Here is a 23653-nt window from a genome sequence, read left to right as displayed (position 1 = left end):
AGTCGTTACTGGTGCAGTAATGTGATATATTTCATTCCATTTTCACAGGGGATCGACTTGTGCTACTTTTACAGTGTCAAGTCCGTTTCATGGCAACTAATGTGCAGCTTTGATCCGTTCCAAAGGCATTTTTCAGCATTATTTGAGTGGGTTGAGGGTCGGGGTTCCTCCTCGCAGTGCGCATGTCCTCATCCTCCGGGATGCTGCCTGCTGCAGCCCGCAGGGGACGATGCTGGAGGAGGAGGGTCGGTCCGGACGGCTCCACCCTCGCTCAGCATTGCGCAGTTTAAAGCTCTGAATTGGACGAGGGTCGTTTGGACTGTTCGTTTTTGGAGTACCCTGGACGCCGGCAACTCCAGACCCTAAATTTTCCAAAAGTCCAAAACTCCCTCGAAAACACCTTCCTTCACAATATGTAAGTATACCTGCGAGGACCGATGCTGTCACATTACTGTCACACTCGCGTCATCCATTGAAACCTGTTTGGGGGGGGCGGGACTGTAAATCATTATTATTTATATATATTATTTACGTTTTTAAAGATGTTTAAGGTGTTTGCTTTGGCTTGGTGGCTTATTTTGGCTGTTTGCGTCAGTTCTGTTGAGTTGCTGGACAGGTGTTCTGAACTTAAACGCTGCGCGTGCGGCGCGTTGAGCCGCCAGACTGCACCAATAAATGTTGGCTTGGTTCATTCAGACTGTTGGAAAGACTCTGAAATGACGGTGATTCAGTGGTGCAGTTTGGAGAAACTATGGTGCGAATGTGTGAGGAAGACCAGGCTGGACTGGAAGCGCGCTTCCGGTTGACCATATATGGCAGCATAAAGCCGCCCGTCTGTCAAACTCCGTCTTCTTCCTAATAGTTCAGACAGATCTCACAAAGCTCTGCTGGCTTTGGAGAAGCTCATTAAACCACTCTTGACAGTTCATTTCAGTGTTTTTTTTACTGTTATATCATAAAATGACATTTCAGTGAAATCCATGTCCTGCATAACATTGATTAAAAGAGGTCAGAGTTTAGGGCGCTGAGGATTATCCCCATCATTTAGCAGGTTACTTAGGAGACGTTTGTCTTTTGTAGAATTTAAGAGAAATGAGGAGGGTTTTTTTCTGCATCTGGAGGAAATTGAGGCTTGGGGTGTGACCTCGGTCTAAGTTCTAGTGGACAATTTCAGGAAGGTGCGAGTCAGTTGGGTCATTCCTCACTTGTGAAGTCATGTTGTTGCGTGAAAAGATTTTTGGATGTGGTTCTATTAGGGAGACAAGAAGACAAAGAATGGTTGTCCAACAAGGAAAGGAAATGAGCAAAAGAATTCCCGGGACACCGCGATTGATCTCCTTCACCTCATCTTCCAGTGACAAAATTACTCGTTTATTACTTTATTAATGTTTTCTTTGCCTTGGTGTAATCTGGCGTTCTTTGCCATCACTGACTGACACTGAAGTTTTAGATAATGTGAACAAACAAGTTTTTTTCCATCCACTTCCTGCCCTCGCTCTGGCTGATCCAGTGTGTTATTAATTGTTTTCTTGCTTTTTTTCTGGCGCCGCTGTTACAAATGTCATTCCGACTGTGAGCTTGTCAACCTTCTAAATTCCAGTCGGTCTCTATTGACCTGTCATCTCTCCTCCAGTCAGCTGTCTTCAAGATTCCCCGACCCAATCCAAATCCGGTTTAACTCAACAGTGTGTGGAGGGGGGTGGGGGTGGGCAAACACTGTAGGCACTGCTCGCTTACATGCAGAAAAAGACAAACATCAAAGCATTAGCTGCTCTTCCTTTGACTCTCCGGATCTCCGCTCGGCCCGTTGAGCTGCTCCTGACACTTTAAGGTTTGATATCTACGCACCATCACTCTGGCCTTTATTGGCAGTTTGGTTTGGCTCCTCTCTGGAGTTGCTTTTAGAGGCTGGGTGCCCATTTTACATAGTTCCTGCTGAGGTACCATCACTGCCAGAGGGTGTTCACAGGAATTTGCTTTTGGGTGGGGGAGGTCAGGTAGGAACGGGCAGCTTGTGGACAGGAGGGACTCAGGAATGTTTTTTTAGAGATCAGAGGGCATTGCCACTGTTCAATTATTGAGCGTTTTAAGCATTGGTTTCAAGAAAAAGTGCAGATTTGCACACGGTGGCGTACTTTCAAATGCAAAACTACGTGTTTATCTCATTTTTTTGTGGAAGAACTCCCTTCTGCCATGAGAACCAGGCGCTCAGTCGTTTATCTGCTGCATTTTAAACGCCACCAGGGGACCGTATGAATCTTAAACGCTCCGTCCCTGCCTCGGGCTCACTGTCTCGCTGTTATCATTTAGGAGTAAACGACGAGGCCGGCAGGAGACATACTATTCCCTATATGGGCTTTGTTTGGGAGTTCGTTCTCCGTGCTGTTTAGCACTGCAGAAAAGAGTTGCGCTCCAGAGAAGGGATCCATATATGGTCATCCCAGCACGAGACCCGGACTCCAGGCAGAGACCCGGAGAGGAACGGGAAAGAGGAGAGACAGGGGAGGAACGAAGGCTGTCAGTTCAGCACCCATTCAGTCGTGTCAATCACGAGCAGATGGACGGATTATTGGCTGTTTGGGGACGTTTCCAATAGGATCATGTTGTGCTTTAAAAAAAAAAAACTGAGTTGATTAAAAGCCATGGCCCAGGTCGATTCTTTCTAAATCAGGGAGGGGAATTGTTCTTCATTTCCCATGTGGTATATGTGAAAGGGTACAGTTGAGGGGGGGGGGGGGGCACTGTGAGAATGATTGTAGTCTGGAACTCCCCAGTGGAGGAAGCATATTAACTCATTGAGTTACAGTCATAAACTGCAGGAAGCAGCAGTTGCAGGTCCTCCTGTATTAATAACCTGCAGGTTTCAGGACAGCATTTAGTTCCTAAAGTTCCTTCAACTTAACTTTTGCTTCTCTACACGTGTTTCTTCTTTTCATTTTGCAGTCTTTTGATCTGCTGAATGATTTGCTCCCACAGTTGGCCTGCCACTTTAATCAAAGATGTCTAAGAAGGCCCCAACAGAGGATGAGAAGTTCCTCTTCGTCGACAAAGACATCCTCAACAGCCCCATGGCTCAGGCTGACTGGTCGGCCAAGAAGCTGGTGTGGGTCCCATCGGAGAAACACGGCTTCGAGGCGGCCAGCATTAAAGAAGAGCATGGCGATGAGGTGCTGGTGGAGCTGGCTGACAATGGGAAGAAGTTAACCCTGAACAAGGATGACATCCAGAAGATGAACCCACCTAAGTTCAGCAAGGTGGAGGACATGGCTGAGCTCACCTGCTTGAATGAAGCCTCTGTGTTGCACAATATCCGCGAGAGGTACTACTCTGGCCTTATTTATGTAAGTATACGGTGAACCCTGAATCCTTTCAGAAATGGAGCCGCCGTCCTCGCAGGTGTGCAACTAACTGGTGCTCTCTTGCAGACCTACTCGGGGCTCTTCTGCGTGGTGGTGAACCCGTACAAAATGCTGCCCATTTACTCAGAGAAGATCATCGAAATGTACAAAGGAAAGAAGCGGCACGAGGTCCCCCCTCACATCTACTCCATTGCTGATAACGCATACAGAAACATGATGCAAGGTAGGAGGGCTAACGTGTGGTTGAACCAGAGGTGTGTGTTCATAGCTGTTCCAGCACCATCCCAGCCACCGACTGGACCGTCTGGTCACAGAGTGTCTGAACCCAAGCCGGACAAAAGAGTCATTTATGGCCTATTTAAGACTCAGTGTTTTGTAGAGGTGTCGATGGTGGTCTTAACACACTCATGCTTACTGTAAATGGCTCTGGGCTCTCAAGCAGCCCGTTTCCCATACAGGCTATTTCTTCTACTAACAGGGGGTCATGCCCACTGGACATAATGTTAACATCAGGGGGATTTCTCAGAGGAGTTGACATCTGGATTAAAAGATGGGTGGAGAGAAAAACATTTCCTGTTCCTGCAGTTTCCCTTGTCTCCCTTCATTTACAGTATATTCTCTCATTTTTGCACAGAAACAGGACCGAAGTGGGAGTTTAAGTAAAGAAAATACATGTTTACACACATGGAGCCTCTCTGCTGTCACTTAGCTACAGCATAAGCAATTATAGGTGATATAATACACATATTCCACCAGAGTGAGCTATGGCTCATCTTAGTTTATCATCATTATCCTGTGATTAAATTAATGTATTTAAATAGATCAAATGGCTGTATTGTGACGACCGGTTTTCGCTGTTAAAGCGTCTAAACCTGCAGAGCAAGAATGGCCACCCGGCTGGCAGTTGCTGCTGCAGGGGTTGTGTACAAACAGGAAGTAAACAAGAAGCAAAATGATTGATGGGTGTTGGCGTGCTCGTGCTTTTTCACTCTTCCCACGACATTAGAGAATCACCATCGACCACGATCCTCAGTCATTTTAGACGCCAGGCTTCGGTCCAGGATGTATGGAATGACAGGACAAATCACTAGGCAACAGCAGCGACGTCTATTGGTGCACGATAGGAAGATAAACACAACCTTTAAATACCAGCTGGTAAACACTTTTGCCATTTCATAACAGTGACAGTGACTTTTAAGATGCTCCAAAACATACACGGTTCCTTACCCGTGTTGTCTATTCCAGATCGGCTTTTGTTCATTGGAAGGACTTGAAAAAGGGATTTTCCTGTCCTATCATTGTTTTATAACCTTGTTTTCAGAAGTGTTTTTGGATATAACAGTTGTTAAGATGAGTTTGAAAAGCTTGGAATGATCCGTAACAGAGGAAACCACCTAATCTGAACATTTATCAAAGCCACATGTGCCTGTTTGGTTGTGTTGTGGATGCATTAGAGGCGTCTCCCACACAACGTGGCAGCGGATGATGCAACATGTTGCTCAGCAAGTGCTCTAATATGAGCCGTTGTCATGGCAGCACTGCAGAACTGACAAACCCAGATAACACTTTGTAGCGTTCATCCATCCATCTCATCGGGAATTTACTGTCTCGCAGTGCTTCCCAAACAGGTACGAGACCAGGGACCCTCCCAAATAATCAGGCTTTTGGACCTGATGCCCTGCTGTCTTCGTTTATACAAACACCCCCACCCCCACCCCCACCCCCAGATTTACCTCCTCGGTTTCTCTCTCTGACTTAATTTGGAAATACAGAGAGGAAGCAGACTTCATGCAGTGTGTATGTGAAGAATTACAGGAGGAAAACGAGCCCAAGCGGAGAAAAGAGCACAAGTTTGCCCCCACGCAAAGATTAGGGTGACTTCATTTTCACCCTGTTAAAACTGTCAAGCACAAACACACACACACACACACACACACACACACACCAAACATTATTACAAATTCCATAGGTTTACCACGATACCGTTGCAACTTTATTCTGTATGTTTGTGAAGAAATGCCGAGAATCCCATCTGATGTCCTTCTTTATTTGTTTACAGATCGTGAGGATCAGTCCATCCTTTGCACGTAAGTAAAAAACAGACAGTTGTGTCCCAGCTGCGGAACGCTTACATGAGGATTGTGCAAACGCCAGTGAGACAGACGTTTAGTCCTTTAGCAGCATGGAGTCATTCATAGCAAAACATAGATTTTAGAAGTTGTCCTGTTCTCAAGTGCAGCCTGACTGGATTAGAGCATCGGCCTCTCTGCATCCCGATGGGAGCACCAGATTAGCTATCTAAATGGTCGGCCACTATTTTGTTCATTTAGTTCCTCTCAACTCATTAAAGGAAACTTTGGGGTTGTTCAGGGACAAACAGGAAGAAGCCGATCCTCCACTTATCCGGAATTGTTGAATTCAGACCGGATAACTTGTTTCTTTGCTATTCAAGACCCAGAATGTGCAGTTTGTATGTTATGAGTCACGTGAAACCTTTAGTTTTAAATGAACATCCACCTTCACCTACTGATCATCCCGCTGGATTGCGCTGTTTATCTCCGTCTTCTCCAAAAATGTGTGGCATGCTCACCTCAGGGGAGGAATCGCTTCGGAATGGAAGGACTCCTGCAGTGAACTGTGACTTAAACATAGTGGAACCCAAACTGGAACGTATTAAAAGGCCTTTTAACTGTTGTACGGGCCGTCGAGTGCCATAAAGTCTGTACATGTGAGCATATCAGTTGTGGTGAGGATGTTAGGAAATTCCTCATGTGTATTTTTAGATCATTTCCTGGTCCTGAAAAAGTAGAAAACATTCGCCCTCTTGCTGTGTGTGGAGAGGTTATTGCGTATAATTGGTGTTTCAGCACTGTAAAGAAGGAAAACTAGCATTGTTTTGCTAAATTACGTAAGTAGAATTGATGCACCTCCTCTGCGTGGTTCATTAGTCAGATCCGCTCAGTCAGATTTCAGCTCCAGCTGGTCTCAGCCCGGAGCCTTATATGGGAGAAACGTGATACATGGAATGTCATGTATGATGGTCTTCCCCTGAACTGTACTGCATGTTCTGTGGAAACAGTGTTTTCACAGCAATCCATCAGACTTCGCATCTCCACACGCTGACATTAAGGAGTATTTGTTAATACGCTGTCACAGAAGACGTGTTGTTTGAATTCTCGGGATTTCCTGTTTTAACGGGAGTCGGAATGTTTACATCAGGCCGTATAGAGGAACACACACAGATGGGGGCTGATTTATGGCAGCCATTTAAAAACTATCGTGCAACATAAAGAGCAACGCCACCAAAGGATGACATCATCTATTAGCTATTTGGTTTGTTTTCTTTAAATGTTCATGGATTTGCATCTTGAATGTTAAGGACATGGAGTATCCCGGAATCCTAAGATATTATCTATAGACGGGTGCAGGGTGTGTGTGATGGGGGAGCTCGTCCTCTTGTCCGTGCACCCTGGGGACACCAGAGAATGAATAGGGGGCGGAAGATGGGTGCCAAATATGGCGGGATCCTATTGACAAAGAGACAAATTCCAGCCTTGCTTTTCCGATAGTGTCAGAAAAGGAAATAGAACAGAACTTGTATCCTGGTGTCCTGGATTTATTTTTCTGAGTGTGTGTTTGTTTTATTATTGTGCGATTATGTTTCTGCTCCCACCACCACAAATCCGCCATGGGAAATAAATGGGAGCCAGTAAACTTGACATGGTGACATTTCCTCTCTGCAGGGTCGCTAGTTTCCTTATTTAAGTCATTGTGTGCGTGTGTGTGTGTGTGTGTATGTGTGTGTGTGTGTGTGTGTGTGTGTGTGTGAGAGAGAGAGAGAGAGACATAAAGAGAGAGAGCGATATTCCAATGGAATTATAGTATCTGTAACACAAAGATAAATAGTGCAGATTTACAGTCTGATCCTGTTGAGGACTTGAGAATATCTCATGTAGAATAAAGAATTCTGTCTCTTTCAGAAGTTTTAAGTCATCAAACCCTTTAGCGTTTTCATAAAGTTTAAATTATGGAGGAACTAAAGAGCCTTTTTGTTTGTCCAGGTTTTAAAAGCTGTCTTTAAATACTGTGTATATATGCTTAAGCCTCTAAACCCATTAAGTCATGACATTTGTGCTGGTGGCTAACAGCAAACTGCAGCTTCTTTCATTTTATTGACTTTTATGGAGTCTTCGTTGGGATGTATTTATGTCTCGGGAGCCTCTGGCATAGCTGAATATGGATATTTAAACGCCCACTTAAAACTTATTATTTTATCCCAATTTACCAAGTACTTTAAAGAGTAAACAATGTAATATCATGTGTATTCAGCTATTTATTTATTAAAATGCATAATTCTTCAACAGCAAGTCACGCTTTTCCCACTAATATGGACAAATTGTGGAATATGAATATGGAGTTAAGAACACGCGGATCAGTGTGTCAGACTGAACAATAACATTATGCTTCCTGTCAGATGTTGGTGCAATTATCTCCCTGCTGCACATGATTTCTGTTCAATTAAACCGAATTAGTGAACTGTGAAGAGTACCGGCCAGTGCTACTTATCTCCTCCTCTCCTGTTTCACCATCTCTGCATCTTTTAATCCCCTCTGTCACTTTTCCCACTCTAGTGGAGAATCTGGTGCTGGGAAGACAGAGAACACTAAGAAGGTCATCCAGTATCTGGCTGTCGTGGCCTCCTCACACAAAGGCAAGAAGGACAGCAGTATTGTAAGTATCAGTGTGAGGACACCGGGCTGTACGTCACATCTGCCAGCCAGTTCCCTCAGTCTGTAACCATTTGTAGGAAGCTGCCCAGTTTAACCCTCTATATTGCCGTTTCCTCCGAATAGCAACAATCAGGATCGCAATTTGCCTACGTGAGTAAAGGGGAATGCCTGGAGTGTGTTTTTGTGTGTATTTCTTCTTTGGGTTAGAGCAGTGCATGGATTCGTGGTGTGGCACCAATTTAGGGGTTTGTTTTCTCTCCGGTACGTAGCCGTGATTTCTTTAGATTCCAAATCTTCTTGAGTCTGAAGGTGTTTTCCAACAGCAGTCATTTCCCAACTGATTTAGTCTGCATGATCCTCATGGTGGCATCGACTCCGAGGCGTGGTGGGGGGGGCCCCGGCTGCATAAACGAACCGGTTTCCAATGGTTGGGGTTTGTAGTCACCCTCTCACTGCTGCGAGAGGACCGTTTGGAGCCTCCGCGGCAGTGAAAGAGTCCCTCACGGGTGATTCAACCACAGTGTGAGCATGCCCGTCATCTGTTGCCCTGTCAGACACAAGCACCTCTCTCTGCCCTCTGCTCCCGCCTACCCTCCGACCTGCTTCCCTAAGGTGTGTTTGGGTGTCCTGTGTTGATGCCCTTCCTGTTTCTCAACGCTGTGAACAGCCCAGACACCCTGTCTTTGGAAGGACTCGCGTCCTGAGTCCGGACTAGACTGTCGGGGGTTGGAAGCGATGCTGTCTGTGTACTGGACGGGTGCTGGTTGCAGTTTCTAGAGAACTCGCCTGAAAAGATCTCCTCACACTCTTTTTCTGGCTATCTTGCTTTGCTTGTCTTTTCTCTTCTCCTTCAGTGTCCAAAATGACAAAGACGCCCCTGTCTGCACTGCCAGCTCTGTCTGACCTGCACCTCTTCAGCTGGTCTGTATCTGGCCTCTTTCTTTTCCTTCCACTTCCTCGAGTGTACATTTGAGCAATAACTGAAAACCCAATGAATACGGTCCGATTTTAAACACAGCCTCGACGAGCTTTTTCATTCCACTGGTCTCACACTTGTTAAAGAAAGTCGTGACCTCGTCCATTACACAACTTTAGCTCATTTACAGGCGAGGTGACGCTAGCCTGAGTGTATTTAAAGTCTCTGCTCTCTGGTACCCGACTTGACTGCCATGCCGACACGGCCCACTTTGATCGGGTGGATTACCTTAACGCAAAGTGACAGCGTGTCTGCCTCGTTTGCCGAGCGTCACCTCGCCCTGCGTAAGATCCCGTAGGCTCTGTAGTCATGCTGGAAGCAATTTGCAAATCAAAATCGCTTTAATTTGCCGACACGCAAATTCAGTGCAGACTTAACAAGATTCATAAAGTTCTTCATGTTTCATTCATGTTAACATAAATGGGAGGCCATGTCTGACCCAGAATTACCTCATTGTTTCATCTGTTTTCATGATATGAGCAGAGATTTACGCTGTACTTTGTGTTTTATAGGGCATTTCTTTATTTTTCTCACGTAATGTGACATCGTTATTTACGCAGACATTATCCACCTCCATCCATCCCCACATGCCACATCCTCCAAGTGTTTCATGCTGCTTCTTTATGTCAATATCGTCACTAGGGGGAGCTAGAGAAACAGCTCCTGCAGGCCAATCCCATCCTGGAGGCCTTTGGGAATGCCAAGACCATAAAAAATGACAATTCATCCCGATTTGTGCGTTCTGTTGCTTTTACTCAGAATATCAGCACATTTTTTTCCCATCTGCATTGTTAATCATACAGGCTAAATCTTTTTTCCTCCTCATTTCCTCCATAGGGTAAATTTATCCGGATCAACTTTGACGTCACTGGCTACATTGTTGGAGCCAATATAGAGACTTGTATCCTGTTTTCTTAGTTTCTCTCAGTCTGGGAAGTGTCCATAAGATGTTAGCAGGCCTTTATTTTATAGTTACTTATTTTATTTCAGTTGTATTGGAACTCTGGAGCCTCTGTATTCTTTAACACCCGACACTGTCAGACCTTTTGGAAAAGTCTCGCTGTATCAGGCAAGCAAAAACGGAGAGGGCTTTTCACATCTTCTACTACATGATTGCTGGTGCAAAGGACAAACTGCGCGGTGAGAGGACTCATATTTCTGTCATATATCATCCAGAGAAGCCCAACTTCTTTAACTGCTGTGGTTTTGAAGTCTGTTGAATGATCAACATAAAGTTTGATGAGCAAAGTTCCTTTACGTTGTAACGTTTCTGTGTCACGTTTTCAGAGGAACTCCTTCTGGAGCCTTTCAATAACTACCGTTTCCTGAGCGACGGCCATGTTCAGATCACTGGCCAGGAAGACGACGAGCTGTACGATGAAACCATGGAGGCTATGAACATCATGGGTTTCAGCGAAGAAGAGAGAAACGGTACCACGGATCAGTGGCACCCCTGATCGTAGGGAGCGTCTGCATTTTCTTTAACTGTCACGTGTGTGTGTGTGTTTCAGATATCCTGAAGGTGTGCTCCACTGTCATGCAGCTGGGAAACATTGAGTTCAAGAAAGAGAGGAACCAGGAGCAGGCCACCATGCCGGACAACACCGGTATGATCCGCATCTGTTCTCATGTCGTTAGCATTTCGTTTCTTTCGAAGGAATTTAATAAAACAGGAGAATGTTTTCCCTTCTGTAGCTGCCCAAAAGGTGTGTCACCTGCAGGGAATCAATGTGACGGACTTCACCCGTGCCATGCTGACCCCTCGAATCAAAGTGGGCAGAGAGATGGTGCAGAAGGCACAGACCAAAGAGCAGGTACGACAGAAATGCAGGAAAAAAACAAACACCAGCTTTGATGACCCCATCCCGCTTCTGTTCACCGGGATTTTCCGTGCTTCTGTACGACAGGCTGACTTTGCTACTGAAGCCTTGGCTAAAGCCATATTTGAGCGCCTCTTCCGCTGGATCTTGTTTCGAGTGAACAAAGCTTTGGACAAGACCAAACGCCAGGGTGCCTCCTTCCTGGGAATCCTTGACATTGCTGGCTTTGAAATCTTTGAGGTATATCCGTGCGGAACATGTTTTGGCGGAACGACAGCAGCATCTTCATGTTCTGATCGATCTTGCAGGACAATTCGTTTGAGCAGCTTTGCATCAACTACACCAACGAGAAGCTGCAGCAGCTGTTCAACCACACCATGTTCATCCTGGAGCAGGAGGAGTACCAGCGGGAGGGCATCGAGTGGAACTTCATCGACTTTGGCCTGGACCTGCAGCCCTGCATTGAGCTCATCGAGAGGCCCGTGAGTCCTGTTTGTGCACAGCAACGTGCGCCGTACGAAGCATGGCCCCTGCCCCTGCTTTGATCCATTAGGGACACCTCAGCGTTTAAATTGACCTGATTTCCCTGCAGAACAACCCTCCAGGCATCCTGGCCCTCCTGGATGAAGAGTGCTGGTTCCCCAAAGCTACAGACGTGTCTTTTGTAGAAAAACTTATCAACACACAAGGAAACCACATCAAATTTGCAAAGTCGAAACAACTGAAAGACAAGACCGAGTTTTCTTTGCTACATTATGCTGGGAAGGTGCGTGTGAAGTGTGTGATTAGATTAAATGATATGATCGGCATATTTAACAGCACTCACACGCCATTGATGGTTCTGTCGTCTGTAGGTGTCCTACAACGCCACGGCCTGGCTGACTAAGAACATGGACCCCCTGAATGACAACGTCACAACCCTGCTCAGCAACTCCTCCAGCCAGTTCGTGCAAGACCTCTGGAAAGACAGTAGGACCAGTTTTCAATACATTTCCTGATATTTTTCTTCCATAAGTCGCACGTTGAGGTTCTAAATCATAGATAATGAGTGATATTTAATTCAGTGGTTCTGTTTCAGCTGACAGAGTAGTGGGTCTGGACACGATCGCCAAGATGACTGACAGCTCGATGCCCAGTGCCTCGAAGACCAAGAAGGGGATGTTCCGCACAGTCGGTCAACTGTACAAGGAATCTCTGGCCAAACTCATGACCACACTGCACAATACCCAGCCTAACTTTGTGAGATGCATCATCCCCAACCATGAGAAAAGGGTATGTGCACTTTGTTGCATAGTTGTGCAGAAAATCAAATAGCTTCATCCTAACGGAGGCTTTGATGAGCTAGAGAAATATTATTATATTTGTATAATAAAAAGTGAAACTCAGCATGGCACTGTTCTATGACACAGTACCCCTCGTTAAATTATAAATGAAGCAAGATTAAATATCGCTTATTTCCCAGGCAGGAAAGCTGGACGCTCACTTGGTCTTGGAGCAGCTGAGATGCAACGGTGTGTTGGAGGGGATCCGTATCTGCCGACAAGGTTTCCCCAACAGAATCGTCTTCCAGGAGTTCCGCCAGCGGTGCGTTGAACATCTACTGACTGCTAAATTATTGATTCCTTTTTTTTCCCCTGGAGATTTTAACACTTGTGTGATCCCGTGTGACAGGTACGAGATCCTGACTCCTAGTGCTATTCCCAAAGGATTCATGGATGGCAAACAGGCCTGCTGCCTCATGGTATATTCAAAATTATGGATTATATCTACATCCATGTTAAAACAAACTTCTTAATGTGCATAATGCTCTCTGTTGTTGTTTTTCAGATCAAGCACCTGGATTTGGACCCCAACCTGTACAGGATTGGACAGAGCAAGATCTTCTTCCGTACAGGGGTTCTGGCCCAGCTGGAGGAGGAGAGAGATATGAAAATCACTGTGATCATCATAGCTTTCCAGGCCCAGGCCAGAGGGTTCCTGGCCCGGAAGTAAGACAACACAAGCCAAATCCCTTCATTGCATTTTTAATTTACTATTTGCTCTACGGCACAGTGTCCAACTATTCAGCTTCATCTTTTTGCTGTTGTTGGTGGTGTTTTACACCTTTTATTACATGCTGTTTTTGTAAAAATCTTGTATTTTTCTATTCTTTGTCCACACAGTGTGTGTTGGTCTCACTGTTTTTATTCTCTGTAGGGCTTTTGCCAAGAGGCAACAGCAGCTCACCGCCATGAAGGTGATCCAGAGGAACTGTGCTGCCTACCTCAAACTCAGGAACTGGCAGTGGTGGAGGCTCTTTACAAAGGTCAGGGCGTCGCTGTCCTGGGAAAGCACAAACAGAAACTCTCTAATAATTACGTTGATACAATAAATTGTGCTCAACTACACTACAGGTTAAACCTCTGCTGCAAGTGACGCGACAGGAGGAGGAGATGGGTCTGAAGGAAGAAGAGCTGAAGAGAGCCAAAGACACTTCGTTGAAATTTGAGTCGGAGCTGAAGGAGATCTCGCTGAAGCATGCATCGGTAATACAAAACACCTGCAGAAGAAGAAGAAGAAAGAGCTGCTTTTTAAGCGGTTTCTTTTTTTGCTTTAGGTTTTGGAGGAGAGAAACGCACTGCAGGAACAGCTTCAAGCAGAAACAGAGCTCTTTGCAGAAGCTGAGGAGATGAGGGTTCGACTGGCTGCCAAGAAACAGGAGCTGGAGGAGATCCTTCATGAGATGGAGGCAAGACTGGATGACGAGGAAGAACGTGCTCAGTCACTCTTATTGGACAAGAAAAAGATGCAGCAACAGATGCAGGTATAAAATACTGCACTTTGTTCTTCCTCCTTATTAGTCTGGTGATTCGGCTGTTGTTAGCTCATTGTTCAATGATACACAGTCTTCGAATGTGGGGGGGTTGATAGCAAAAGCAATGCTATGCTATTCTCCATGTAGGAATTAGAAGAACATTTAGAAGAAGAGGAAGATGCTCGCCAGAAGCTCCATCTCGAAAAAGTGACTTGTGAGGGCAAGATCAAAAAGCTGGAGGATGAGATCCTGGTGATGGAGGACCACAACAACAAGCTGCTAAAGGTACATTCAACCCACTCCGTCCGCTTATTGTTCTGACAGGTACTAGACGAGACATGACATCGGCTGTATCCTGGCAATTGAACGACCAAACTGGTGTTTTGTAGGAAAGGAAGCTGATGGAGGATCGAGTTGCTGATATAAGTACCAACTTGGCAGAAGAGGAGGAGAAGTCGAAGAACCTCACCAAGCTCAAAAACAAACATGAGTCAATGATCTCTGAACTAGAAGGTAATTGACTGGCTTGAAATATGATGCCATAATACAATTAGCATTTTAGGGAGAGTGTTCTATTTTTTTCCCTTCTGTGCTACTAGTGCGCTTGAAAAAGGAAGAAAAGTGCCGCCAAGAGCTTGACAAGGCCAAGCGCAAGTTGGAGGCAGAGTCAAATGACCTACAGGAGCAGATCGCCGACCTGCAGGCCCAGATTGCTGAGCTCAAGGCCCAGCTCGCTAAGAAGGACGAAGAGTTGCAGAACGCCCTAGCCAGGTAACCCCCCTAAAGTTAAGGAAAATAGGGCAAAAGCTTGACAAAGTCATGCATCCATAAATAGCCCGGTAACCTTTTCCCATCCGTGTGCCACATTATTTTCTCCTTTCATAATTTCACTCAAGCTGACCGACGTCTCTGCTCACAGGTTAGAAGATGAGATGGCTCAAAAGAACAATGCTCTGAAGAAGATCAGAGAACTGGAGGGACACATCTCTGACCTGCAAGAGGATCTTGATTCCGAACGGGCAGCTAGGAACAAGGCTGAGAAGATTAAAAGGGACCTCGGGGAAGAGCTCGAAGCGCTCAAGTCAGAGCTGGAGGACACTTTAGACACAACCGCCACACAGCAGGAACTGAGGTCATTAATTTAAATACAGACTCCTGAACACACAGTCATGTTAACCATGCTGCGAACTGTTGAGGAGTGAAATAAAGCAAATGTTCATGTCTGAAATAAAAGCATTAACCACGTGAGCTAACCTTCCAGAGCCAAACGTGAGCAGGAAGTGACCGTGTTGAAGAGAGCCATTGACGAGGAAAACAGGACCCACGAAGCCCAGATACACGAGATGAGACAGAAACACACCCAGGCTGTGGAGGAGCTGACAGAGCAGCTGGAGCAGTCCAAACGAGTAGGCCAGCATAATTCCGTCCAGCGCTGTAATCGCTGCGGCGTCGCTCCGTTTTTATTGCCTCACTTATTGACGTTTCCTTGATGTTCCTCTGCTCAGGTGAAGTCAAACCTGGAGAAGGCTAAACAAGCTCTGGAAAAGGAGACGTCAGAATTGACCATGGAGGTGCGCTCCCTCGTCCAGGCCAAGCAAGATGGGGAGCACAAGAGGAAGAAGTTGGAAGGTCAGGTCGCGGATCTCCAATCTCGCTTCGCAGACAGCGAGAAGCAGAAAGCAGACCTGGGAGAGCGCTGCTCTAAGATCACTGTAAATGACTCTCAGTAATTACACCAGGCCTCTACAGAAGAAAATCCCCTAAAAATCAACTTTGTCTTAACACAGATTGAACTGGAGAGTGTAACAAACCTACTGAACGAAGCCGAAAGCAAGAACATCAAGCTGAGCAAAGACGTCAGCAGCATCACCTCTCAGCTTCAGGACACACAGGTGACCGACCTGGACCCGAAGCTTGCGGAGCAGCCTACAGCCGTTTCGGACTCGTGCTTAGTGAACCTCCGTTCGATGTTTCACAACAGGAACTGTTGGCTGAGGAGACGCGGCAGAAACTGCAGCTCTCTACAAAACTACGGCAAGCAGAAGACGACAAAAACAGTTTGCAGGAGCAGCTGGAAGAAGAGATGGAGGCCAAGCGCAACGTGGAGAGACACGTGTCCACACTCAACATCCAGGTCAGGCCAAGCTTTAATAACCCACACAGTAATCTAAGATATGTTGCAGGGCATTTTAGTGTCGCTCGACTGTGCATAAAGGACAGTATTAAGAAGTGTAAACGTCATTTACAGTTATCAGACTCAAAGAAGAAGCTAGAGGAAATGACAGCAAATGCTGAGATGTTGGAGGAAGGTAAGAAGCGTCTGCAGAGAGACCTGGAGGCAGCCAACACCCAGTACGAGGAGAAGGCAGCTGCATATGACAAGTTAGAGAAGACCAAGAACCGGCTACAGCAGGAGCTCGAGGACACGCTGATGGACTTGGACAGCCAGAGACAGGTTGTGTCCAACCTGGAGAAGAAGCAGAAGAAGTTTGATCAGGTTAGTTGTTATTTAAAAAAAATAGAAAGATGCCTTCGGTTGCTGTGGTCATGGACATGCTGGTCTTCTCTTCTCACCTCCCCTCTCTGTAGATGCTGGCTGAAGAGAAAAGCATCTCTTGTAAATATGCAGAGGAGAGGGACAGGGCTGAAGCTGAGGCCAGAGAGAAGGAGACCAAAGCGCTGTCCCTGGCTAGGGCTCTAGAAGAAGCCCAGGATTCCAGAGAGGAGCTGGAGAGAGCCAACAAGGCCCTGAAGATGGAGATGGAGGACCTGATCAGCTCCAAGGATGATGTCGGGAAGAATGTAAGTTTATGCCTTTTAATTAATTGACCGAAAAGTCTTGTGCACCAAAGTACGATGTTTCATACCTTTCTGCACTGTTGGCAGGTCCATGAGCTGGAGAAGTCCAAGCGAGGTCTGGAAGCCCAGGTGGAAGAGATGAAGACTCAGCTGGAGGAACTGGAGGATGAGCTCCAGGCAGCTGAGGATGCCAAGCTACGGCTGGAGGTCAACATGCAGGCGCTGAAGGCTCAGTTTGAGAGGGACCTCCAGGGGCGCGATGAGATGGGAGAAGAGAAGAAAAGGCAACTTCTCAAACAGGTGAATCCGAAATAAAAATGTGAATATCACCCTAAAAACACGTGTTCCAGACTGGCCTTTAAATAACAATGGGCACCGGCGTCAGGTCCGCGAGCTGGAGACCGAGCTGGAGGATGAGCGTAAGCAGCGGGCTCAGGCAACAGCAGCCAAGAAGAAGTTGGAGACCGATATAAAAGATCTGGAGGGACAGATTGAGACAGCCAGCAAGGGTCGGGACGAAGCTATCAAACAACTGCGCAAGCTCCAGGTGAGAGGACGGGAATTTCCTGTCATACATGGACCTTCAAGCCACCTTTTACATCAATGGCGTCGATTCTTCGTCCTCACCGCGCCAGGCCCAGATGAAGGACTATCAGAGGGAGCTGGACGATGCCCACGCTGCCAGAGAGGAAGTGCTGAGCGCCGCGAAGGAGAGCGAGAAGAAGGCCAAGAGCCTGGAAGCCGAGCTGATGCAGATGCAGGAGGTGACACGTTTGAGCCTAAAGAGTCCCGACGCCTCACGGCGCAGGCTTGAAACGCACGGTTGTTGTTCCTGCAGGACCTGGCTGCGGCTGAGAGGGCACGGAAGCAGGCCGAGGCCGAGCGAGATGAGCTGGCCGACGAGCTCTCCAGCAACGCCTCTGGAAAGTGGGTGACGGGTTTATTCCGTGGTCGGTCGCCGTGGCGATCTAAGGAGGTACGACGGTGGTGATATTTGTCGCCGTTCTTCCAGGTCAGCCTTGGCAGACGAGAAACGTCGCCTGGAAGCCAGGATCTCCCAGCTGGAGGAGGAGCTGGAGGAGGAACAGGGCAACATGGAGCTCCTCAACGACAGACTGAGGAAGAGCTCGCAGCAGGTGAGCGAGCAGCAGCTCAGAGCAAGTGCAGGCGTTGCGTCGTCATCACAAGCCACTTCCCGTTCCTCCCGAAGGTCGACCAGCTGAACAATGAGCTGCAGACAGAGCGCAGCACTTCCCAGAAGAACGAGAGCGCCCGGCAACAGATGGAGCGCCAGAACAAGGAGCTCAAAGCCAAACTCCAGGAGATGGAGAACCAGGTTAAATCCAAGTTCAAGTCCTCCATCTCTGCTCTGGAGGCTAAGGTAGCACAGCTGGAGGAGCAGCTGGAACAGGAGAACAGGTCAGCCGTCTTTTATTCCACGCCACGGATTTGTAAGCATTCTAAGGGATGGTGGCATCTTGGTGTTTTGGGAAATTAAAACTACTAAAATATGAACTCAGGGAGAAGCAAGCGTCGGCAAAGAGCTTACGCCAGAAGGACAAGAAGATGAAAGACCTGATGATTCAAGTGGAGGACGAGAGGAAGCAGGCGGAGCAGTACAAGGACCAGGTGAGACCAGACTTCTCGTCTCGTCCTGACAGACAGAAATTCAGCCCGTTGATATCAAAGCAATAATGAACTCTGCTGACCAGGCGGAAAAGTCCAACGGCCGCGTGAAGCAGCTGAAGCGGCAGCTGGAGGAGTCGGAGGAGGAGTCCCAGCGAGCCACGGCTGCCCGCAGGAAGCTGCAGCGGGAGCTGGACGAAGCCACGGAGACGGCCGACGCTCTGGGCCGCGAAGTCAGCTCTCTGAAGAGTAAACTCAGGTAGGACGGAGGGACGAGGAGTCAGCACGCCGCCCCCGTTTGCACCCGTTCACCTTTTTACTCCACAGATCCCACTGGAAGGAAACAGCAGAGGGTTAAACAGCTTTAATGTCTGTGTAAAGATGTTAAAAAAGAAATGTCTGGGCAGGCGGAGGTGGAAACATAGTTAGGCACGTTCCTATTTTAGTGCTGTCAAACAGAACTATGTCCATCTCTATTCCAGAGGCAACCCTGAACCCAAGGAGTAACACAGCAGGTACCTCTGCTCCCAGTCGTCACCCCCCATCACTGTTTCCAATTAACCTGCCATAACTTCTCGTTCCCCCTGCGCAGTTTTAATTCTCACTTCTTTCACCGAGATAAATATGGCTCCTCAGCGACCCAAAACACGAACCAACCACGTCTGCACCAATTTAAAAACTGCCGGCCATATTTTTCTCGGTGCTTGGTTTAGCTAAACCAAACTCATTTTCCTCGGCCGGGAGTCAAATGAGTTAAAGTGGACTGGCGTGCTCACCTGTAGCTGAAGCATTACCTGTGAATTCTGTAGCCACACCCACGTTGAGCTTGGCAGCGCCCTTAGCCCGCTGGAATCGTGGCCGGCGGCGTTCCCCTCTCACCCCGGGGGCGTTCTCTCTTTCAGGCGTGGAAACGAACCCTCCTTTGGCAGCGCGCCTCGACGCATGGGTGGAGGCCGGAGGGTAGTGGAGGATGCGTCGGAGGAGGAGGCCGACCCCCAGAGCGACTACAACGGAACCAAGTCGATGGAGTGATGCAGATATTAGCGAGTTAGTTACAATGACGAGGTCTGGCGCCGTCGCCCTCCCGCATCACTTCAGAATATACACGACGTCTCCCATTTCAAACATGGTTTTTAACTTTTCAGAGCACCTTTTCTTGTCGCACAGTCTGATTGTGGAGTTGTTTTGGTGGCTATGCCGGTGTGTGATGTGCTGTTCTTTTGTAGTTTTATCATTAACCCCCCCCCCACCCAGTTTTGGTACTACACCGCTGGCTATTGGTCACAATAGGTGCTTCTATTTACTACACTAACCAGTCAGCAAAGCCCAGTTAGAGACGTGTAAATCGGTAACTATTACCAGTGACTGTCGTCCTTTTGCCTGTTACTGCTGTTTCAGAGCTGCGCTGACCCGAGTTCTTCAGAGCTGAGCTCCGTCCTCGGGTCTGGACTGGGTCAGCGCCGCTGTATGTAGCCCAACTAATGAATATTTAGCCAATTCTAAAGTCACTCTGATATGTAACCTGCACCTTTCGTGAGCCCAGATATTTAGATCGCTTTTAATCAAGCCTGGTGACGGCCAGATGATGTATCTGGATCAAGCAAAATAAATGTGACCTTTGGGATAGAACTGATCTTCTGAGGGAATCTTGGTCTAAAACATATAAACATGCTTAAAAAGAAAACTCAAATCGCTCATGTTATTGTTTACATGCCACCATTTGCATGTATTGTTTCTTGACCCACCTGCACATGAAATAAAAGATCTTTAAAAAAACAACACACGGTTTTGATTGGTGTTTTTAACATGTTAATCTGCTACAGCGAGGAGGAACGTAAACACGGCAATCCACTTTTAAAATTCCAAACAGAACTTGGCTGAAAAGAAACAAAGGTAATTGTATCTCAGGCACAGTTTGGAGTCCAAACACAGGACCAGCGGAGCTGCATCCACCAGGCACAGTGGAGATCAGTAACGCTTCACGGCGCGAGGAAGAGGAGCATCAGTCCAACGCAGCAAAACACAATAACTAAAGACCTTTAGCAGAAGCTCTGGATCTTTGTAAATGTACTACTGTTAAAAACTATTATTGCTTTGCATCTCCTCTATAGTCTCCCACCATTACTAGCTCCCAGTAGCGGGGGCGCTCACACATGTAGGGTTAAAGCAGTGCATTCAGCAGTGGACCAGAACAAGGTTCTGTCAGAGCCTCATTGGCCACACGACAAAAACCCAACCCCCCATACTTCCCTTTAAGCCTGGCATACCAGAAAATGGTCAGATGTCTAAAATTAGTGGAACAGCAGGATGGACGATGTTAGGCAGGGTTTAACTAAATATAACCAACTCCAACGCGAGATATTAACTCGCCTGAGAAACGTTCACATCTCGATTAGACGCCGGGCATCGGAAGGATGGGTTGAGAATAACATCGATGAAGGCAGCAACGGCTGAAGTCCCCACATCTGCTCTCAGAAAAGCCCTCTCCGCAGGGAAAAGTGGGTTTGTGGTGCGTTCAAGCATTATCCAAGCTCGTGCTTTAAAGAACCGCAGCAGCTCCAGACCAGAGGGGGACAATACCCTGTGAAACCCTCTCAGGGTCTGAAGCCCTTCCTAAAACATTGGCAAACGTGGTGGACGATGCAGAACGAGCAGCCGGATCTCCGCTTGTGTTTCTAAGAGATGTGAGGTGTCAGCCTGAGGCAGAAGGAATGGGGGCAGTTTACATGAGGGGAGCAGCTTTCTGTTCAGACAGGCGCAACGTGGTGCGTTCAATGTCCCCCTGCCGTAGTGTCAGGACAGTCGGGGAGGTTCGGGCTTGTGGTTCCTCTCAGAGCAGGATCTTCACCCCTCCCTGAGGGGACTGAGGACCCTGGGAGATCCCTCTCGGAGGAGCGGGTCCAAATTCCAACCGCTTCACTAAACTGCTACACAAAGCAACAGCGCAACGGTCACACAACAATCATCACCAAAAGGAGCTTCTTCTTCTTACTGGACCTTTTCTCCTCTCACCTGTCATATTGTGGGGGGGGGCTCATGCTGGCCGGTACTTCGGGGCCTCTCTCTAAAGCCAGAGGACTGCCGGGGGCGGCCGAGAGCGACGGTCTGCTGGCAGACGTGTCATAGACAAAGTCTCGACAGGACGCCAACTTTGACTCCAGATTCTGGAGGGATTCAAACAAACTCGGTCAACGCCTGGACTCAAAATCCAGCTTTGAAATCCCGGAACACCGGAAACTTGGTCAGACGTCTTACTCCGACTTTCCGCAGCAGTTCTCCTACGATGTTGAGCGCAGATATTCGAGTAGACATAGTGAGAGGAGTCCCAGTCAGACCATCCCCTGAATGAAACGGGTACAAACAGCCAATTCAAACATTCACATTCATTCATTCATTAGGGTCACACGCAGGCGCACGTGCTTTATTTACCTCTTCGGATGCTGGAAGCTGGGGGAGTGGTAAATGCACAGATGGGCTTGGAGGGTGTGATGGGAACGGAAGGGCTTCCGACTGCAGGGCACGGGCCGTCCGTCCGATCTGCGTCTTTTCCCAGGCTGCTAGACGGCCGTCTCTCTTTCTGACGCACGGCCAGCTCCTGGCGTAGGTCTGACATAAATGTGTTGGAATATTAGCAAAGGATAAGAGGGTGTAAAGAGGAGAGCGCTAGAAGGCCAAATATGGAAGCCTGACTGAGCCCTTAATGTAAATGAATGTAAATGACAGTGAATGCTGACCTCTCGCTTCATCCTTCAGCCTCTGAACTGACTCCAGCAGGTTCTCTTTCTCGTCCAACTCGCTCTCCAGAAAGGCGTTCCGCTCTATCACGTGGTTCATGCGCTGTTCAAAGTCCTCCAGTGACATGATGGTCACTCTGCAACAGGCAGCCAGTCAACACAACGACACACGACAGGTTCACACCCGGCGCACCGGCAAACGTCTCGCGCTCTGACCTCTTGGTCCTCTCCAGGTCGTCGTTGGCCTGCTCCAGCTCTCTGATGTATTTCTGCAGGTGATCTCGCACGGCTCTGGTTTGTGCCAAGTCTTCCTCCAGCGTCGAGATGTGCCTGAACGCCTCGGAGTGCTGCGTCTCAAATTTCTCCTGCGCACAGCACAAATACGGACACTTTGCAGTGTTTTTCTCAGCTGACGCCCACGTGGGTCCAATAAAAACCAAGGCCTCTTTGGTCCAACAGTAATTTGCACCCATTTTAACAACCGAGTAGCATTACATAATACTTGATAGACCATATGGCAGCATCGTTGGACAATATACCCAGGGAAACCAAAACAAGTTAACCTATTTTAAAATACATTCACGTACATTTAATGCCAAAAAAAAGTCCCAAATAATATTCTGTCAATGTGTGGCTTTTTTGCACAGTCATGCGTTCACTTCTTTCTTTATCCCCAAAGGAAATAAACAAAAATAGCAGTCAGCTGCTTTATAGCTGGGCAGATATTTGCCTCCTGGCTGCATCAGTTCTATGCTTAATCAGGTTTGTCCCTGTCTGTGTGATGGAGCTGTGACCTGCACGCCCACCATTAACTGGGACATTTGCAACTGTCTGAGTCTGCAGGGGCCAAAGAATATATTAGAGGCGCATTTGTCCCACCTTTAGATTTTCCAGTTCAATGCAGAGGCGGTTTTTGTCTAACAGCAGTTCTTTATTTCGGCTTTCACACTGTTTTAGCTCCGTTTCCAGCTCGGCTTCATAGTCCCGACTCATCTGTTGAAACTCTTCCAGCTCTGCCTGAGACTCATCGGCCCTGAAAACGGCACAAAAACACGTCCGTGAACGCATCATTCCGTCTAGAAATACCAAATAATTAACGCTAGCTGTTACCGTTGTTGCTGTCTCTCCGCCTGTTCCTTCCAGAAGCATAGCTCCTCTTTCAGGGATGAAAACTTTTGCGTTGATTGATCCTCCATGTCTGTTGTTTGATCCAAGATAATCGAGAGGACAGACCTAAACGTAAACCCAGCTAAGCTTTGAACTCGTCCAAACTGCCACACGATCAAAGCACAAATCTGTTTACTTTGTAAATAAATAGGTCAGTGAAACAGAGATCATTTACTTTGTCAGTTAACAAATGTAAGCTATGGAAAAGAACTGTTTTGTACCTCTACCGACCACAAAAAAATTGTTTATCGTACTTCTCTTAAGAGCCAGCTGTTAAGGCTGCTAAGCTCTACGGCTAAGCTAGCACAGTTAGCTGATTTAGCAAGAATGTATTATCCCAACGTATTAAATAAAAACGAAAATAGACTATCTTGCTTATAAAGAAACCGGCTGAGAGAACGCATTGTGTGATGAAGTATGCAGATCAGTAAAAATTACAAAAGGTACGAAACAAACCTCTTAAAATGTTCGGAAGGCTTCCACTCATAAACCGAATATAAACCAAGTTGCTGCTCTTCGTTCCCATTGGACAGTCGAGATGACGTAGGTTTTGTGGGAGCCAATCATTGTTGAGAAGGTTTTAGTTGCGGAAGTGCTCAAATGATCACAGAAAATATAAATACATAAATATACATCAACAGTGTGTCA

General features: G+C 47.2%; 2 protein-coding genes across 7 annotated transcripts; one reads left to right on the top strand and one right to left on the bottom strand.

Annotated features, from left to right (window-relative positions):
- Positions 1 to 203: 203 nt before the first annotated feature.
- myh11a (myosin, heavy chain 11a, smooth muscle) lies at positions 204 to 19883 on the top strand. Of its 5 annotated transcripts, XM_057036807.1 has the most exons (43): positions 204 to 415; positions 2977 to 3341; positions 3426 to 3582; positions 5419 to 5446; positions 7991 to 8090; positions 8213 to 8239; positions 9708 to 9800; positions 9903 to 9966; positions 10107 to 10205; positions 10353 to 10496; positions 10577 to 10672; positions 10761 to 10879; positions 10973 to 11125; positions 11194 to 11367; positions 11478 to 11651; positions 11740 to 11854; positions 11964 to 12157; positions 12348 to 12469; positions 12557 to 12626; positions 12713 to 12873; positions 13082 to 13190; positions 13279 to 13410; positions 13482 to 13688; positions 13827 to 13964; positions 14069 to 14192; positions 14279 to 14450; positions 14599 to 14811; positions 14941 to 15085; positions 15185 to 15391; positions 15467 to 15571; positions 15661 to 15813; positions 15928 to 16176; positions 16269 to 16481; positions 16566 to 16778; positions 16864 to 17025; positions 17114 to 17242; positions 17317 to 17405; positions 17491 to 17614; positions 17689 to 17897; positions 17999 to 18107; positions 18191 to 18363; positions 18587 to 18619; positions 19007 to 19883. In XM_057036807.1, the coding sequence occupies exons 2-42, from the start codon at positions 3000 to 3002 to the stop codon at positions 18609 to 18611; spliced, it is 5832 nt and encodes a 1943-aa protein (XP_056892787.1). In that variant the 5' UTR covers positions 204 to 415; positions 2977 to 2999; the 3' UTR covers positions 18612 to 18619; positions 19007 to 19883. The 5 variants fall into 5 exon arrangements, with proteins under 5 accessions (XP_056892787.1, XP_056892784.1, XP_056892786.1 ...); XM_057036804.1 differs by lacking the exon at positions 18587 to 18619; XM_057036805.1 differs by lacking the exons at positions 204 to 415; positions 18587 to 18619 and adding an exon at positions 1693 to 1831.
- A 7-nt stretch (positions 19884 to 19890) lies between these two features.
- LOC130527959 (nuclear distribution protein nudE homolog 1-like) lies at positions 19891 to 23596 on the bottom strand. Of its 2 annotated transcripts, none has more exons than XM_057036812.1 (9): positions 23462 to 23596; positions 22949 to 23071; positions 22718 to 22871; positions 22055 to 22203; positions 21839 to 21975; positions 21534 to 21710; positions 21360 to 21445; positions 21117 to 21268; positions 19891 to 21028 (listed from the first exon to the last, which is right to left on the bottom strand). In XM_057036812.1, exons 2-9 carry the CDS (start codon positions 23032 to 23034, stop codon positions 20935 to 20937), a joined length of 1035 nt encoding a protein of 344 aa, XP_056892792.1. In that variant the 5' UTR covers positions 23035 to 23071; positions 23462 to 23596; the 3' UTR covers positions 19891 to 20934. The 2 variants fall into 2 exon arrangements, with proteins under 2 accessions (XP_056892792.1, XP_056892791.1); XM_057036811.1 differs by having other exon boundaries at positions 19891 to 21031; positions 23462 to 23594.
- Between the last annotated feature and the right edge of the window lie 57 nt (positions 23597 to 23653).

The sequence above is a fragment of the Takifugu flavidus genome, chromosome 6, assembly GCF_003711565.1.
Source record: "Takifugu flavidus isolate HTHZ2018 chromosome 6, ASM371156v2, whole genome shotgun sequence".
Classification (NCBI taxonomy): Eukaryota; Metazoa; Chordata; class Actinopteri; order Tetraodontiformes; family Tetraodontidae; genus Takifugu; species Takifugu flavidus.
Note: the sequence above shows the minus strand (reverse complement) of the source record. Positions and strands in the feature narration are given on the sequence as shown.

Excerpts from the sequence above, each read along its gene's own strand:
- myh11a (XM_057036804.1), top strand. The coding sequence starts at position 3,000 with ATGTCTAAGAAGGCCCCAACAGAGGATGAGAAGTTCCTCTTCGTCGAC. Across the intron at positions 12,874-13,081 it reads AGAGGGTTCCTGGCCCGGAA|GGCTTTTGCCAAGAGGCAAC; the intron begins GTAAGACAACAC and ends TATTCTCTGTAG. Across the intron at positions 15,392-15,466 it reads AGCGCTGCTCTAAGATCACT|ATTGAACTGGAGAGTGTAAC; the intron begins GTAAATGACTCT and ends GTCTTAACACAG.
- LOC130527959 (XM_057036811.1), bottom strand. The coding sequence starts at position 23,034 with ATGGAGGATCAATCAACGCAAAAGTTTTCATCCCTGAAAGAGGAGCTA. Across the intron at positions 21,446-21,533 it reads AGCTTCCAGCATCCGAAGAG|GGGATGGTCTGACTGGGACT; the intron begins GTAAATAAAGCA and ends CGTTTCATTCAG. Across the intron at positions 21,032-21,116 it reads CCCCCCCCACAATATGACAG|CAGTTTAGTGAAGCGGTTGG; the intron begins GTGAGAGGAGAA and ends TGCTTTGTGTAG.